This window comes from Solea senegalensis, linkage group LG3, assembly GCF_019176455.1.
Source record: "Solea senegalensis isolate Sse05_10M linkage group LG3, IFAPA_SoseM_1, whole genome shotgun sequence".
Lineage (NCBI taxonomy): Eukaryota > Metazoa > Chordata > Actinopteri > Pleuronectiformes > Soleidae > Solea > Solea senegalensis.
Window position 1 is genome coordinate 31,159,115 of NC_058023.1, and position 14,345 is coordinate 31,173,459.

Below are 14,345 nucleotides of genomic sequence, written 5' to 3' on the forward strand. Positions count from 1 at the left end.
TACGCAAAAAGGCATTTTCAATGACACATTTTCACGGATGCTGTTCTGCTATCATTTAAAGAGACACATATTAAATTGTTTACTACAATAAAAAAACAACATGTTTAGTTAGCAGTTTAGTTCTAGTAGTCTGAAATAACATTACAAGGGCTAAAGAGGAGTTAAAGGGAGATTATTCATATGTGAGTATGTTTTTGTTCTTTTGTTTTCTTACAGTGTGTTCGGGATAAATTAAGGGCATGTTTGGAGTGAATGAAGTTTCCAATCAAGCGTTCAGAACCATCAGTGAAAGAGCCAGACCATTATTCAGCCAGGGACGCTCGACCCTAGTGTGCCAGAACTCTGGATCAACTGGAATATGCCAAGCTGGCACTTGCGTCATGTGTCATATGGTGAGCTGATAGCAATAGTCACTGGTTAAACACACACACATACACATTTGCACAGCATTCACAGTGAGGACTGTCATAGACATAATGCATACCCAAGCCCGTTAACCATCACAACTAAACGCCTAACCCTAAAACCAAGACTCGACCCTGAAAAAACCCTTAAAAAAAGCAGTGAGAACCAGCCAAAATGTCCTGGTTTATATGTTTCTTTGGTCCTCATAAAGCAGCACACACACACTCACACAGGGGAGTATCATCATTATGCTCTAAATAGAGATCGTGGCAACATATGAGTCATTCTGGAGTAACAATGGAGTCATTTGCAGGACAATGGGAGCCGCTCTGCTACAGTGGTCCGCTGAGACGACCGAATGTCAGACGCTTTCATGCGTCTCCGCGCTGAAGGCGGGAAAGTGCTAAATGGATTTCGTTGTCGCCCCTAGAAACCGTCGGCCTCAAACACGTGTGTGCGCCTAAGTTCCTGCAGCGAGCACGAGCGCATTTAGGACGCGTCCAAATCTCAGTAATGAGCTAAACGACACAGAGAAAGGTTGCCGTGTCGGACACAAAGGTTGTACTTTAGGTTTCTCAATTAATCACGGGTGCGTTTTCCGCTTTCGTGTAACGGGGCGATAAATCACAGAGTCATCTTCCATTCATTTTAAAGAGTCAGGTTCACATTGGCGGGTTTGCGGTTATAAATGGGGGATTCAGATAATCGTGCAAAAGTGTACAGTATATATACATTCTTTTAGGTTGTGCTCTGTTAATTCATTGATAGAATTCTGCTCAAAATTCATATTTCTGTCCCAGCTTCCCTTCCCCTTTGTGCACCCGCCGACACGCACACGAACTCCGTCCTTATACAAAAACGCAAGTTTAATTTGGTGGCGTTATCCTAGACAGGGTTAAGACAACAGCGCTTAGAATGGAGGGGGCGGGAAAAAAAACATTTGGACGAAAGAAAAGCAAAGTAAGCAAAGTAGGAAAAAAAAGTTGCTATGTAAATAAAGTTTATCTTGAAATATAATATTACCCTTGTGTGACACTGTCTCTGTTTGAACAGGTCAGGCAGTATTTGTCAATGATTAGTCTGTCCTCACTTGACTGATACCAGACTGCATAATGTATTCACAGCAACGGCCGTAGAAGAAAAGTAACTTTGGACTTTAGGTGATAATGATAATAAAGTACATAATTTAAATCTTTGTAAATCACGATAACGATCATTCAATTTACTGAAACATATCAGAATGATAAAGTGTCCAGGAACGCAGAGAATCCTTTTCATTCTGATTGAATCAAACAATCTGTAGCATTCAAGCTTTTAAGTTATAAATCACATATCACGTTTATTTAACCACTTTAATGGTTATAGTCCCACTGCAGGAGTACAGCATCTCTCTTCCTCCGCTAGAAAGCAGCAACACCGTGCAATTACTGCACATTAGAAGATGCATGTCAGCATTTTTTGACCCAGTTTTTCACATATATTAGGACAGTGCGTTTGTTTACAGTGTAAACACCCAAAGTGAAGGTGTGGCCGTGCAAAATGATGAGGAAATTATGTTCTCAAGTCCATTTCCACCGTGTGCTGTCCGTCACCACACACACACACACACGTGTGTGCCCGATGCTCTTAGCCAACAAATTGATCACAGTCTGTGACCTACAACCTTTGACCTTGTTAACCCTGCCGCCACCACCGCCACCACTGCAGCAGCAGGCAGACTCCGAGCAGATGGAATAGATTGGTGGGGGCAGGGTTTTTTTCCCTCTCCTCACACTCGTCCGCCCTTCATGGGTTTTTTCTTTTTACGCCCTCCAGGTTCATAATATTGACGTTTAGTCTGTTTATGGTAAATCAGATTGTGTGTGTGTGTGTGTGTGTGTGTGTTCCTCCAGAAAAGAAGAAAAAAAAAAGCTCCAGGGCAAGCGGCGTTTATGCTGTCATCAGTTATCTGTCCAATTAAAATAACCTGCCTCAGAGCGCAGCAGACGCTCTGCAGTGGCCGCAGCACACAAACACTGAAATTGCACCGTTACCACTAACTACAAACATGATTTGTTGATGTGGCTGCTTTAAATCAAGGGTGTCAATATGTGATGATATTTGATGGAATTTCAAAATAAAAGTGTTTGTTTTGATGGAGGTACGGTACATTTGTTGACAATAAAACATTTATTTATGATGTAAAATGAATCTGTAAATAAAAAAAACAATGTCAAACAATCCAATCACATTGAACGTTTAGCTTCTCCATGTTACCGATGTTTGAATTAGTCGCCGACTCCATGTTTGCATTTTTTTTATCATGGAAAACACAGTCAATGTGGCATTTATGTGTAAATAGAGTGCTAACATCCCCTAAAGACACGTATCATGTAAACATTCAGTTACAGTAAACTCCCCTTTTCATAGATTTAGAGAACAACAACTGACGAGAAACATGGATTTCTGTTGTGAAAACGACAGCGAGTGTTCATGGCTGTTGTCGCGCTCTAATGCCGGATTAATGAGGACGACGAGGCGCATCCAGAGCATTATTTATGCATTTTTAAACCATCTTTAAAGCCTTAGACTCATTTAGGATCACACAAATTCCACACTCAACTGTGAGGCCTTTAGATTCCTCCTCTTCACCACGGAGGTCATTATTTGTCCTGTGAGGACAGCAGCAGCAAATACAGGACTCAAGAGATGATAAACCTGAGCGATTAACTCCTGAGACACTGATAAACCGAGAGAGAGAATAAAAATCTCACACATTCACTACATGCATACACAGCAGGTGTGTGTATATTGAAATAGCCTGTTATTTTTATCCCTCAACAGGTGCAGGTATAATAAAAAAAACAAAAAACAACCCCCATCTCACATCCTCCTCCTCCTCCATTATCACTGCCTCTCTCACCTCCTCTTCTGCACATTACGTCACCTTTGACAGGAAATGAGATGCCACAGCGCGAGTTGTTAAAAGGCTCCTGCTCCGATTTCTTTTCTTTGTGGGTTTCCCGTTCAGTCAGAGGCATTTTACTGTCATTCACTATTCATGCTGCTGCTGTTGTTGTTGTCGTCGTCGTCATGGTTCTGAAGAACGATTTTGGCCACAGACACAAACAACACACACTGATGCCTCTGCTCTGTTTGCTCTCAGGGAATCTCAGTGCAGTCATGCGTGAGTATGTGCTGCCTCCCCGTGGCCAAGAGCAGGTACTACATCTCTGAGAAGCTCAGTCTGATTTCTATTTTTGTATATATAGCTTTGTGTTTCATGCTTTAAAACGTGACTTTCATACATTTACACTTCCACACTTGACAAAATGATGAGTTAGATATGTATTTAAGCCCATAGCAAGCAATAAATGCACTAGCAATAAAAGAAAATACCAAAAAAAGGTATATTAAAAAACATTCCTGTTTCAGTGTCCACAATTTTAACTTCAAAGATAACAATTAAGTGATTATTTGTTTGCGTTTTCTTTTGATAAATTCATGCATTTTCCATTTTTCTAAATTAGAGTGACTTCAGATTCAGAGCTTTATTTTGATTTTCTCTGAAGATTCCATTTTTTGAAAACAGTTCTATGGACGTCGTGCTTTTAAATGAAACTAAACCAGACTATGATACTGCACATTTTTTACGTTTGTGTTGACCTTGTGTGAATAGAAACGGTGTAACCTGACAGTATCAGACCTGGTTGAGGGTGCGTTTGTGTGTATACAGCAGCAGTGCTGGGGCGGGTGGGAACAACAAGTGTTTTTTTTTTATGGACACTTCTTCGTGTTTGTGAGTCGTTTAAACGTTACAGAGTTCTTATAGAATTAAAAGTTACTCTTTTCTTTCTCCTAGAACATCTTTGTGTCATAAATGTTACATCAGACAAAGCAATTTGTTTGTACTCAAAACCTTTGTTTAGTATTTTTTGGTTTTTTTTTTCCAGGGAAAATATCAATCTCAAGACAGGCAGTGTCAAGCAATACTATCAGCAACATCTACTGTAGAAGAAGCTGTAGTAGTTTGCCCGTTAAAAACATGGCGACGTCTGCTCCAGGATGTAAAATCTGAACACATTGGACGTTTAAATCAGTAGGAAAATAACAACACAGAGTAGAAGAGACGTCCCCAAAGTTACACATTAGCACCAGGAACCCTGAGACGCATTAGCAAAGGGGGTCAAAGGTTAAGCATTTTCCAGGGGCAACTTGTCACTCGACCACTTGGATGCTAATGTGCCTCCTCTGAGCGGAGCAAACAGTAACCTGTGTGATAAAAGCAACGGTCACCTTTGACCCGTCTCCTGAAAGTCCCCCCCCTCGTCCTCCTCCTCCTCCTCCCCTTTCCTGCTATTGATCCCTCGTACTCCTGTGACGTTGAGGGTAAGTGTGAGAATTCTCCTCCACGTGCAGGAGCATCTGAGGAGCGTCAACTATGGCTCAGCCACTGAAAACGCACCCGTTAAAGGCATGAATGGTGGTTCAAAGGTTGGCCACATTTCTGTTTGGGGGGCCATCTCCGTCCACGCAGAGGGACAGGTGAAGGCTCGAGGGGGATAACAAGTGATTCATTCAAGAACTCCGACACGCGAGGAGGAGGAGGAGGCTCAAGGCTCGTAGGTAAGCACTGCTCTCGTAAATCAAGCTGCTGTATTGTCAAGGAAATGTCTGCGGCTTATTGTGAACATATACAGATGCTAATGTGAAGCTAGGAGTTATGGAAATGGTAGCCGTTGCCTTATAGATAGAGCAGGAGTCTGTCTGCGGTGGCTCAACGTGAGAGATAAAAGTGTTTTCAATGTTTCGGGAAGTCATGTGTACATAAAGAAATAGACATTTGAAACCACAGCAGGTTTTCTCAAGCATAAACTATATAAAATCCAAACTTATTTCAAAGTTTTACTCCAAAGAAATGACAAAAGTTGTCTTTTTGCACTTCTTAAATGTCATAAATGCAACAAAGTACAGTTCTTTTGCATCTACTGCACATACACACAAATGTGTTTTATAGTTCATAAAATGTGGATTAAGCACGGTTTACGTCGTTTAGATTAAGCATAGGTGATTCATTCCATCTTTATTATTGTTCATCAATCTGTATACATGCGTACATATATGTACATTTTGTTAATCAGAGTAACATTTAATAAACTGCTGGTTTATTTCAATTCAAATGTACATTTTAAGACACTTCTTCTATTAATAGACAGAATGACGACGTATCAAGGTGCTAAAACAGGTTCCCGTGTCATGCATTTAAAAGACGTTCTAATCCATTGCATTTCCCCCACATTTGCCTCTAGATAAAATGGAAGCGCTCGTACTCCTGCTCTTGTTCTGCACAGTTCCTGGATATTCACACACGTTGCAGCCAAGTAAGTCCCACAGTTTGACTTTACAACCATTAAGAGGTCATAAACACTCACATGTCAATGATTTAATGGGCCTTTCAAAAGGAAACTGTGACACAAGTTACTTCAGTCTTCAGCGTGATTTGTATTTTTGGGAAAAAACACCTAAAAAGGAATTGGGTTTTCTTTGTCCTTGTTTTGTCCTTCAGGAGCAGGCGTCGCACAGAGAACGCACCAGTCTGGACTGAGAGACGTTTCTATTTTAGCCGAGGAGAGGGAACACGGAGGAAACACGGACAAGCAGGAGATGAGTCTGGAGACGAACCCCGCGAGGAGACCTGTCAGGACTGTGGCGGAGAGAGGAGGAGACGGCGAAGACGTCAGAGGACGCGAGGAGAGAATTGAGACATTTTCTCAAAGTGCTATTTTAAGGGAGGGAGAGAAACGAGAGGATGGTCTGGATCTGGTTTCACCAAGAACTTCAACAATACACTCAGATACCACCAAAAAGTGGAGTCCTAATTCGAGGCAACAAGAAGATGAAAAATATGAGAAGCTGAGACAAGAGGAGAGAGAAAGCGAGCTCGTTGCAGGGATTAGTCTTTATGAGACAAGAGGAGACACTTATGAGGATGAAAAGACCATTTTAGGAGACGAAATGGCAGAGAAGGGGGAGGACATTAAATATGCAAGACATAATGAAGGGATAGAAAGAGAAAATGAGGATCACGCACAAGTTCCTTTGTCAAGAACATCCTCTGCTCAAGTAGGGACGGAGACAAAGATGGCTGCGACAATTCAAATTATCACCCGCTCTCAAAATCCTCCCACTTTGCCTCCCCCTCCTCGAGAGCACCATCACGTCCCTGCACGCATTCTAGTTACAGACACACAAGTTCTTCTTCCAGTCTCCCCTCTCCCTCCCAGCTCTCACACCTCGGTTAGTCCTCAGTCATTTCCTCCTGCTGTCACCCTACCCAGCCCGGCAGTCTCAACAGCAGTTCCTGGCGAGGTGAGGTCCGTCTCGCTGCTTGAAGACGTCCTCTTTGAGGTGTTGCAGACTCCTGGCCATCACCGCGGGCAGAATCGACCGGACTCAAAGGCTGGCCCACATTTAGAAGAAGGAATTGACCAAAAAATATGGTTTAAACCTGTGCGGAGCGAACTAAACACCACGCATGAGGCACAAGAAATAAACACTGTTGTTCAAGCGGGGAGTACATTTGCTGCCAGCGCGCACACAGCAACACCAACACCAAACGCAGCACAGTTGGTCTTCAAAGAGTCGAGCAGCGAGGAGCCAAATCCTACGCCGGACTCAACAGCTAAACGGGTCAGGTTTACACATGAACCAAACACGACACAGCCCACTGACCGGCCCAAATCCAATAAACCGGGGGAAAATGACACCGGAGCATCTCCTCCCCGACCGCAAGGGCCCAAACCTTCAGAGCAACCGCGACCGACAGCTGCCAAAACGCCCTCAACGGGGCCAACGAAAATCAACAGAGGTGGCAAAAAGTCCAAGGAAAAGAAAAGGAAAAATGCCAGTGAAACCCAGAGGAAGGAGGAGGTCACCGCGCCTGCATACTTTCCTTACTTCATGGACAATTACTGTCCACCTGAGTGTGCCTGCTATGGGAGGTAAGAGAAGAATTTTGTGAAAGAACGACTCTGTGTTTCAGAGAACCAGGGATAATAACGTTTGCTGCAAGTCTTGCTTAACCAGCTGTTCGGGCCATGGTAGGCCCAGATTTGGGAACCGTGCAGAAAGAGCGTGTTGGGTCCCTGTGTGCAGACTTGTGCCGCCACCCGATGGTGAAGTCAGATACTACAGGACCCTGACACACGAGCAGACCAGGGTCGACACACTTCGGTGTGGAAGTACACTAAGGCCTTCATGCCGCTGCCTTCCCTCCTGTGACCATCACTTTATAAGTTACACACTGCAGCTTTAAATGGGTTATTACAGGCTCTGTCAAGCAATACTATCAGATCTGACTGAGGAAGCGTTGGTGTGTATACAGGACAAGAAGCGTATATCTCAAACTTATTTTGAGCAGTAGAATTCACTTCTGACCATTTTCAAGGGGAACTTTTCAATTCCAAAACACAGAGAGAGAGAGAGAGAGTGTCGTGTGCAGCTGATTGTCTTCATCAGCATTTTATGATCTCTTTTGAAAATGGTTTTAAATGTCCCAGACGTTTGATTGTAACAAATGTAGCCCCTGTGTTTCAGAGTGGTCCAGTGCTCCGACAAAGGTGTGGACAAAGTTCCTTACGGTATTCCCTACAATTCCCGCTACATCCTGCTCATGAATAACCATATCGACAGCATCCAGCCGGACCTGCTCAGTCAATACGTTTCCATGGAGTTCCTGGTCCTGAGCAACAATCTGCTCACAGACGGTGCCATCGAGGGAGCCTTTGAGGGTGTCCCAGCGTTGAAGCGCCTCTACCTGGAGAGGAACCTCCTGGAAGGTGTGCCAACGGACCTTCCCGCTTCCCTGGAGGAGCTTCGCCTCGACGATAACCATTTGGCGGTGATGTCTGAGGCGGCCTGGGCCCAGTGTCCCGGCCTTTTGGTTCTCAGCCTCAGCAACAACAGCCTGGGGAGTGAGTCCGAGTCTCTTCCCGACGCGGTGTTGTCTCCTCTGCGTCAACTGCGCACCTTGAACCTGAATCACAACCAGCTGACGCAGGTTCCTCTGGGTCTGCCGCTGTCCGTCAAGGAGCTGTATCTCAAGGGGAATCACATCGAGCAGTTTCGTGGTGGAGCCTTCGACGGTACAGCAGAGCTGCTGGTGTTAGATCTGAGTGCAAACGCACTCACGAACAAAGGCCTCGTCAGGGATTCGCTCCTGAACGCTACCCTCTTAGAAAGCCTCAACTTGGAAGGGAACAAACTGAAGCAAGTTCCTCGACACCTTCCAAGCTCCCTAAAAACTCTAAATCTCAAAGGAAACTTCATCTCCTCAATAAAGAAAGCAGCATTCAGCAACATGAAAAACCTAGAACACTTGGGCCTGGCGAGGAACACGATCTCCAGAGTTGCACTCGGTGCTTTCAGGACGTTACCGATCCTGCACCAGTTGGACCTGGGCCACAACACCTTGCTCCACGTGCCCAGGCAGCTGCCACGGGGTCTGCGCTCGGTCGCTCTGGCGCACAACAAGATCCAGGCTGTGCCTCGCGATGCGTTCTGCTGGGGCGAGAAAAGTGGGAGTCCCAGCCGACTCGTACACGTGCAGCTGCAACACAATTTCATTGACATGGGGAAGCTGGACGCTCAGGCGTTCACATGTTTACGGGGATTCCAGGTGGTGCACTTCTACTGAGAGAGAGTAACATTTTTACTGTATTTATTATTAATAAAATGAAATGAACCGTGTTCTGTCCAGGCCTCACCCTTGTGTCACCTTCTTCATCCTCAATATGACTTAATTTATTACATTTTAGCCAGTTTAACTCACTGGAATACATATGAAAAGGGACATTACAACAAGTGCAATGCAGTTTTTCAGTTGCCTTGTGACTGAATTATTATTCTTAACTTTATATTTTTACATTACATTACATTACATGTCATTTAGCAGACGCTTTTATCCAAAGCGACTTACAATGGAATCAAGCACAATTAGCCAGGGGTGGAATCGAACTTGCGACCATGATGTCTTTGGTACACAAGGTAGGGTCTTAACCACTGAGCCACTCCACCCCCATATTTGAGAGATTATATTCATATCAAGTCATTTTTCTCAGTTAAATGTCTTCCCTGGTCAAACAATGCCTCGTGACTTCCTCAGAATGACTTCATTTCATGTTTGAGGGTCAGATTGCAGCTCATCGTTTAATAAATGGACAATAAAACCAATGAAATACTACGAATAATAGTTTTTCGGTTGCCAAAAACTGATCGCAGCTCTAATCACCTTGTGAAAGAAAGATTGCATTCATATAGGAATTAAATTTGAAAAAAAGTGAATTCTCTGTTTTTACTCAGTTATATTATTATTATTATTACTCCTGTGATAAACACGCTTTACTGGGTTAAAATCAATTGTATAGTCCAACGTGTAGGGGAATTAAAGACTTTCTCTTATTTCTGAAACTTTGATACCCCAAAATCATTTGAAAAATGGGCATCTGAAAGACATATCCAGGATTTCACAGTCACACGATCATTTCACAGGGTGTACCTGTGATAAATCACGATACAATTGTACATTTAAGTCCTGTTTTATGACAGGAATAATACTTTATAGCATTATTATAGCATTAAGGTCTGTAAAGTTACAATAAAGGGCTTTCAATTTACACTGAGTTACTATAAAATGATCAAATATTCTCTATATCTATGACGTGTTGGTGACAAAATACGCCACTAGATGGCAATAAGCTATAAGGAATCTGTTGTCACGAAGGCTGTGTGTGTGTGTGTGTGTGTGTGTGTGTGTGTAAGTAAAAGGAGAGCGCTCAAGAACGTGAGTCTGACTTGTTTCCAGTCGGCAAACACTTGAAAATGCATATGCGTCGGGAAGTTTATCTTTGTGGGGAGAAGAAGGTTATATTTAAGGCTTCCTCACACCAGTCAGGAAATGGAGAAATGTGTGCACCACCCCACACACACACACACACAAGTGTGAAGCATTAAAGACAAATGTATGGAGTTCTTTTGCAATAACTTGAGAAGAAGTCTGGGTAAAAACAAAAAGAGACAGTGATTTGAGGTGAAAAAAAGCAAAAGAGGAGAAAAAGGCGTTTGCCCACGTGGAGGTGCTTTTCTTTCCCCCCCCTCCACTTTTCTCTTTTTGCTGCAGTCTAATAAGTTCACTCAGCGCGTGGCACTGCACCCATAAGGCCTGGAAGAAGAGCAGGAGGAGGGGGACGAGAGGGAGTGCCAGGAGGAGGAGGAGGAGGAGGAGGAGGAAGAGGGGGTGCAACGAAGACGAAGAGAGAGCGAAGGGGGAGGAGGAAGGGCTTCAAGGATGGGTCCAGGCTCCACCGGGCTCGGTGCGTGTCCAGAAGGGAAGAGCTTCGACTGGGCGAGGGAGCTCACCAGCACCTCCCTACGGTCCAGCAGGACCCTCACCCATTATCGCAACACCTCACGTCTACCTGCGCTCCTCCACAATCTCTGCAGCCTCCTCCTTTTTCTGTCTCCCTCTTCTTCTTCTTATGCTTGCTGGAGGTCGTGTGGACATATGCACACACGGTGGCTCAGGGTGTGCGGTACCTGTTTGCACACTTGTCGTCTGGTGCACAAGCGTGCATGCGTGGGACCGACACACACACACACACACACAATAATCATCATGCGAGGCGCTCCCTCCCTCCCTCCCTCCCTTGACAGAGTCTGTCTGAACCCATGTGCTCATTTAAGTCGTTTGGCAGATGGTTGGATTTATTTGTGTTCGTCTGTGTATCCTGTGCCGTGGACGCAGCCTTGATACCGAGACTGTTTGTTTGTTTGTAGGCTCTTGTTTACTGCCGCGCTCTCTCAGGAGAGCCTGTTGTTGTGCGTCGCCCATCTGGACGTGACAATATGACGAGATATAAAAGAAGTGTCTTAAGTTAAGACTTTTCCAAAACTGGTGTGATCCACACTTCAATAAGCAGGGAAGAATCCCGAAAAGAAATGGAGGGGATTATAACTGGAGGGAACAGGATATTAAAACCACACCCAACTGTGGTGCTTCTCAGTTGTCGGTCCAATTCTCATATTTATGATTCTTGGATGCTTTTGTTGCAAAAAAAAATGCAGCTGGATGGAGCTGGAAAGTTGTCCATCTCCACTACATCTATAAAGTCGCCGGCAGCTCGTAAGTTGAATATTGAAGAGTTTAATGAGCTGCAGATATTCTTCTTCAAGGAACCCACACCTAGATCTGGATCTAGATCTGGATCTGACTGCACTCACCTCCTATAATTCAAACACTAAAACCCATCAAATATACCTTAAACCTAAACTGTCACCACTGTGGCCTCACTCGGACACACAGTACATACGGTGGAATCCTGACAAAGGGTTAACCTGCCTCAGTTTTCTGAGCAAGACTGCTATTGCATGTGCGGGAGGGAGGTGGCGCTTGAGTTGAGTTGAGCCGAGAGGACGGGGGTGAGACTGAGGAGGTTAGAAGCAAAAGAGGGAGGGGAGAGAGAGAGAGAGGGAGGGAGGGAGGGAGGAGGGGATATCGAGAGAAACCATGGGAGCCAGAGGGACCTCCACACACACACACACAACCTCACACACACATACATTCTTACATACATACACAAGGTCCATCATCTGATCCTGGTCTGGACTCACACTGACAACACACACACACACACACACACTTACGGGAGCAATAATTCAGTTTCTGTATCATCACATACTTGTGCAGAAAGAAAAGCTGCGCTGTTGTAAATCTCTTCAGACTCAAATCTTCTCACACACTTAAAAGAAGACCTGTGGTGCAGCCCTGTCAACACACACACACACACAGTGCACATGCTCTGACCTCCACCAGGGGGCCTGTGAGTGACCTCGTTTTGTGCAAATATGGCAAGTAAAGAGTTCCCTCGGTGTTGGTCTGCAATCTCAAATGCACTTTAATCAGCTTTCTATGAACCAAACTGCTTCCAGAGGAAAAGGGATTTACCACAGATTTGTCACATTTCAAGTTAGAGTACTCCTGGAATCAATAAGTACAAGTTAGTAAATAAGTTTTTTAATCTTATTATTATTTATTGATTGATTTTGGTCAATATCTCCTCATTCACATTTGGTGTGAGACGTTGCCATTTGAAAGGAATTAATAGAGGAAAGACACCAAACAAACAAACAATCAGGTGGCAAAAATCTGCAGGAACAAGTACGGCTTCCATAGCTTAAGATATCTGAATCAAATAGTCACATTTTAGATGATTTTTTTGCATAAAATCACTGGCGATTTCCATTTTAAATTGTCCGTATTAAAAGGATTAAATGGGAGGAAAATTTGGGGGGTGTCCCACAGGGTTGCGCTTCGGGGCCCCTGCAGATTTTACGATTCACATGCTATAAATGATTTATAAAAGTCCATATTTATGCAATTTGATAAGATTACCCTAGCACATAATGTGGTCATAAATAAACCCGTCTACGGTGTCCTGGAACACAGATTTCCTCTGGTGTTGAGAATTCTCCACATTCCACACGGTAAAATGTCCCAGCAGTGAAATATTTATAATACTCATCGGTCTGAATTCATTCCCCCTTTTTTTACACATTTAGCGGTCCCCTATAACCAAATGAGTATTTATTCACGCACAAATTAGATCTTGCCTGAAAATTCCCATCTTAAATTTCGCCTCTTGCTGCTCTGGATCTCTGGCCCTGTACTTAGCTTACCCAGTCATTTGCTGCTGCCTCATTAAAACCACGCCGCAGCTGATTTAGGATAGACTGCTCGCCCTGTCGGGAACGATCCGCACAAAAATTAAAACACCTATCCCTTCATGTAACCTCAGGAATGAGTTTGTGAGCTGTGTCTTCATCAGCATGAGCTTTATGGAACTCGACTTTATTCCCTTTTTTTGATCCACAAAAGAGTCAAAAGGTTAATGTTTCTCATTCACTTCCTGGAAATTCCTGGCTTTACACGAACACACACACACACAAAAAAACACACCCTTAGGCCTTCAGGTGTCGCCTTAAACACGAATGAAAACAACAACCACACAGCACTTTTACAGCATTCCCACTTGGAGCTAGTCCATCTTTCTAATAACTACCACTGAGGAGTTCTTTTTAATTGTTTAATGAAGTGTACGCAGACTGTCGCTTCTCTCACGGTTCCGATTCCAAATACTATAAAACTAGGTGACGACAGGAAGCACTTCCTCTGTGTTGTTGTGCTGTAACACTCGTCTAGACAGGTTTGCATGAGAGAAACTGGGTCGCTAATAACAAAAGTGTTTAACGGGGGGAGACTAAAAATAGTGGCATAAAGAGACAGTGAAAGTAAAAAAGAAAATGGGCTTTTAAAGTAAATAATTAAGGGTTGTTCCTGTTTTGCCCGACAACTGGAACACAGGCCGTTTCTGTGCTGAGCTGCAGACGTTACCTAAGCGGTCGTTCCCTCCGTTTGCCATTTTTATTCCGATGCCAGTCGGTACTGAGGGTGAACAAAAACCCAGCTGAGTCATTTAAAAACAAAAAAAAAAAAGAATTAGATGAAGAAGAACACTTGAGAGATCTTCCCTCAAGTCAGGACCTAAGCAACAGCATCAGCAAATTACAGCACAGGAAGCTGCCACTTCCTGTTTTGCCTCTAATTTGACGGCCATAAAAAAAATGAATTTGTCTCACTGGCAACGTGGTGGCAAATTAGAGGTGATTTCGTTCTCTGATCGCAGCAGGTACGTAGCAGTGAGGGAGGAGGGAAGGAGGGAAGGAGGTTAGGAAGCTGCTGAAAGGGAGGTCCGGACACAAGGAGTGCGTTTTTGTGCACAATGCCATGTAAATAATTGCGTTAATAGTTGGTTCATCCAAGTCAGACGTGTCCAAAGTCCGGCCCGCGGGCCAATAGTGGCCCTCGGTCAGATATTGTAGGGCCCACAGCTTCAGTCTTATCGTCA

At 44.0% G+C, this 14,345-nt stretch overlaps 1 protein-coding gene across 2 annotated transcripts; it reads left to right on the forward strand.

Annotated features, from left to right (window-relative positions):
- Nucleotides 1–309: 309 nt before the first annotated feature.
- LOC122765989 (extracellular matrix protein 2) lies at nucleotides 310–9,080 on the forward strand. 2 transcript variants are annotated; one of them, XM_044020544.1, is made up of 4 exons: nucleotides 310–392; nucleotides 5,694–5,765; nucleotides 5,951–7,385; nucleotides 7,981–9,080. In XM_044020544.1, the coding sequence occupies exons 1-4, from the start codon at nucleotides 359–361 to the stop codon at nucleotides 9,077–9,079; spliced, it is 2,640 nt and encodes an 879-aa protein (XP_043876479.1). In that variant the 5' UTR covers nucleotides 310–358; the 3' UTR covers nucleotide 9,080. The 2 variants fall into 2 exon arrangements, with proteins under 2 accessions (XP_043876479.1, XP_043876480.1); XM_044020545.1 differs by lacking the exon at nucleotides 310–392 and adding an exon at nucleotides 4,832–5,010.
- The last annotated feature ends 5,265 nt before the right edge of the window (nucleotides 9,081–14,345 follow it).

Excerpts from the sequence above, each read along its gene's own strand:
- LOC122765989 (XM_044020544.1), top strand. The coding sequence starts at position 359 with ATGCCAAGCTGGCACTTGCGTCATGTGTCATATG. Across the intron at positions 5,766-5,950 it reads TTCACACACGTTGCAGCCAA|GAGCAGGCGTCGCACAGAGA; the intron begins GTAAGTCCCACA and ends TTTGTCCTTCAG. Across the intron at positions 7,386-7,980 it reads GAGTGTGCCTGCTATGGGAG|AGTGGTCCAGTGCTCCGACA; the intron begins GTAAGAGAAGAA and ends CCTGTGTTTCAG.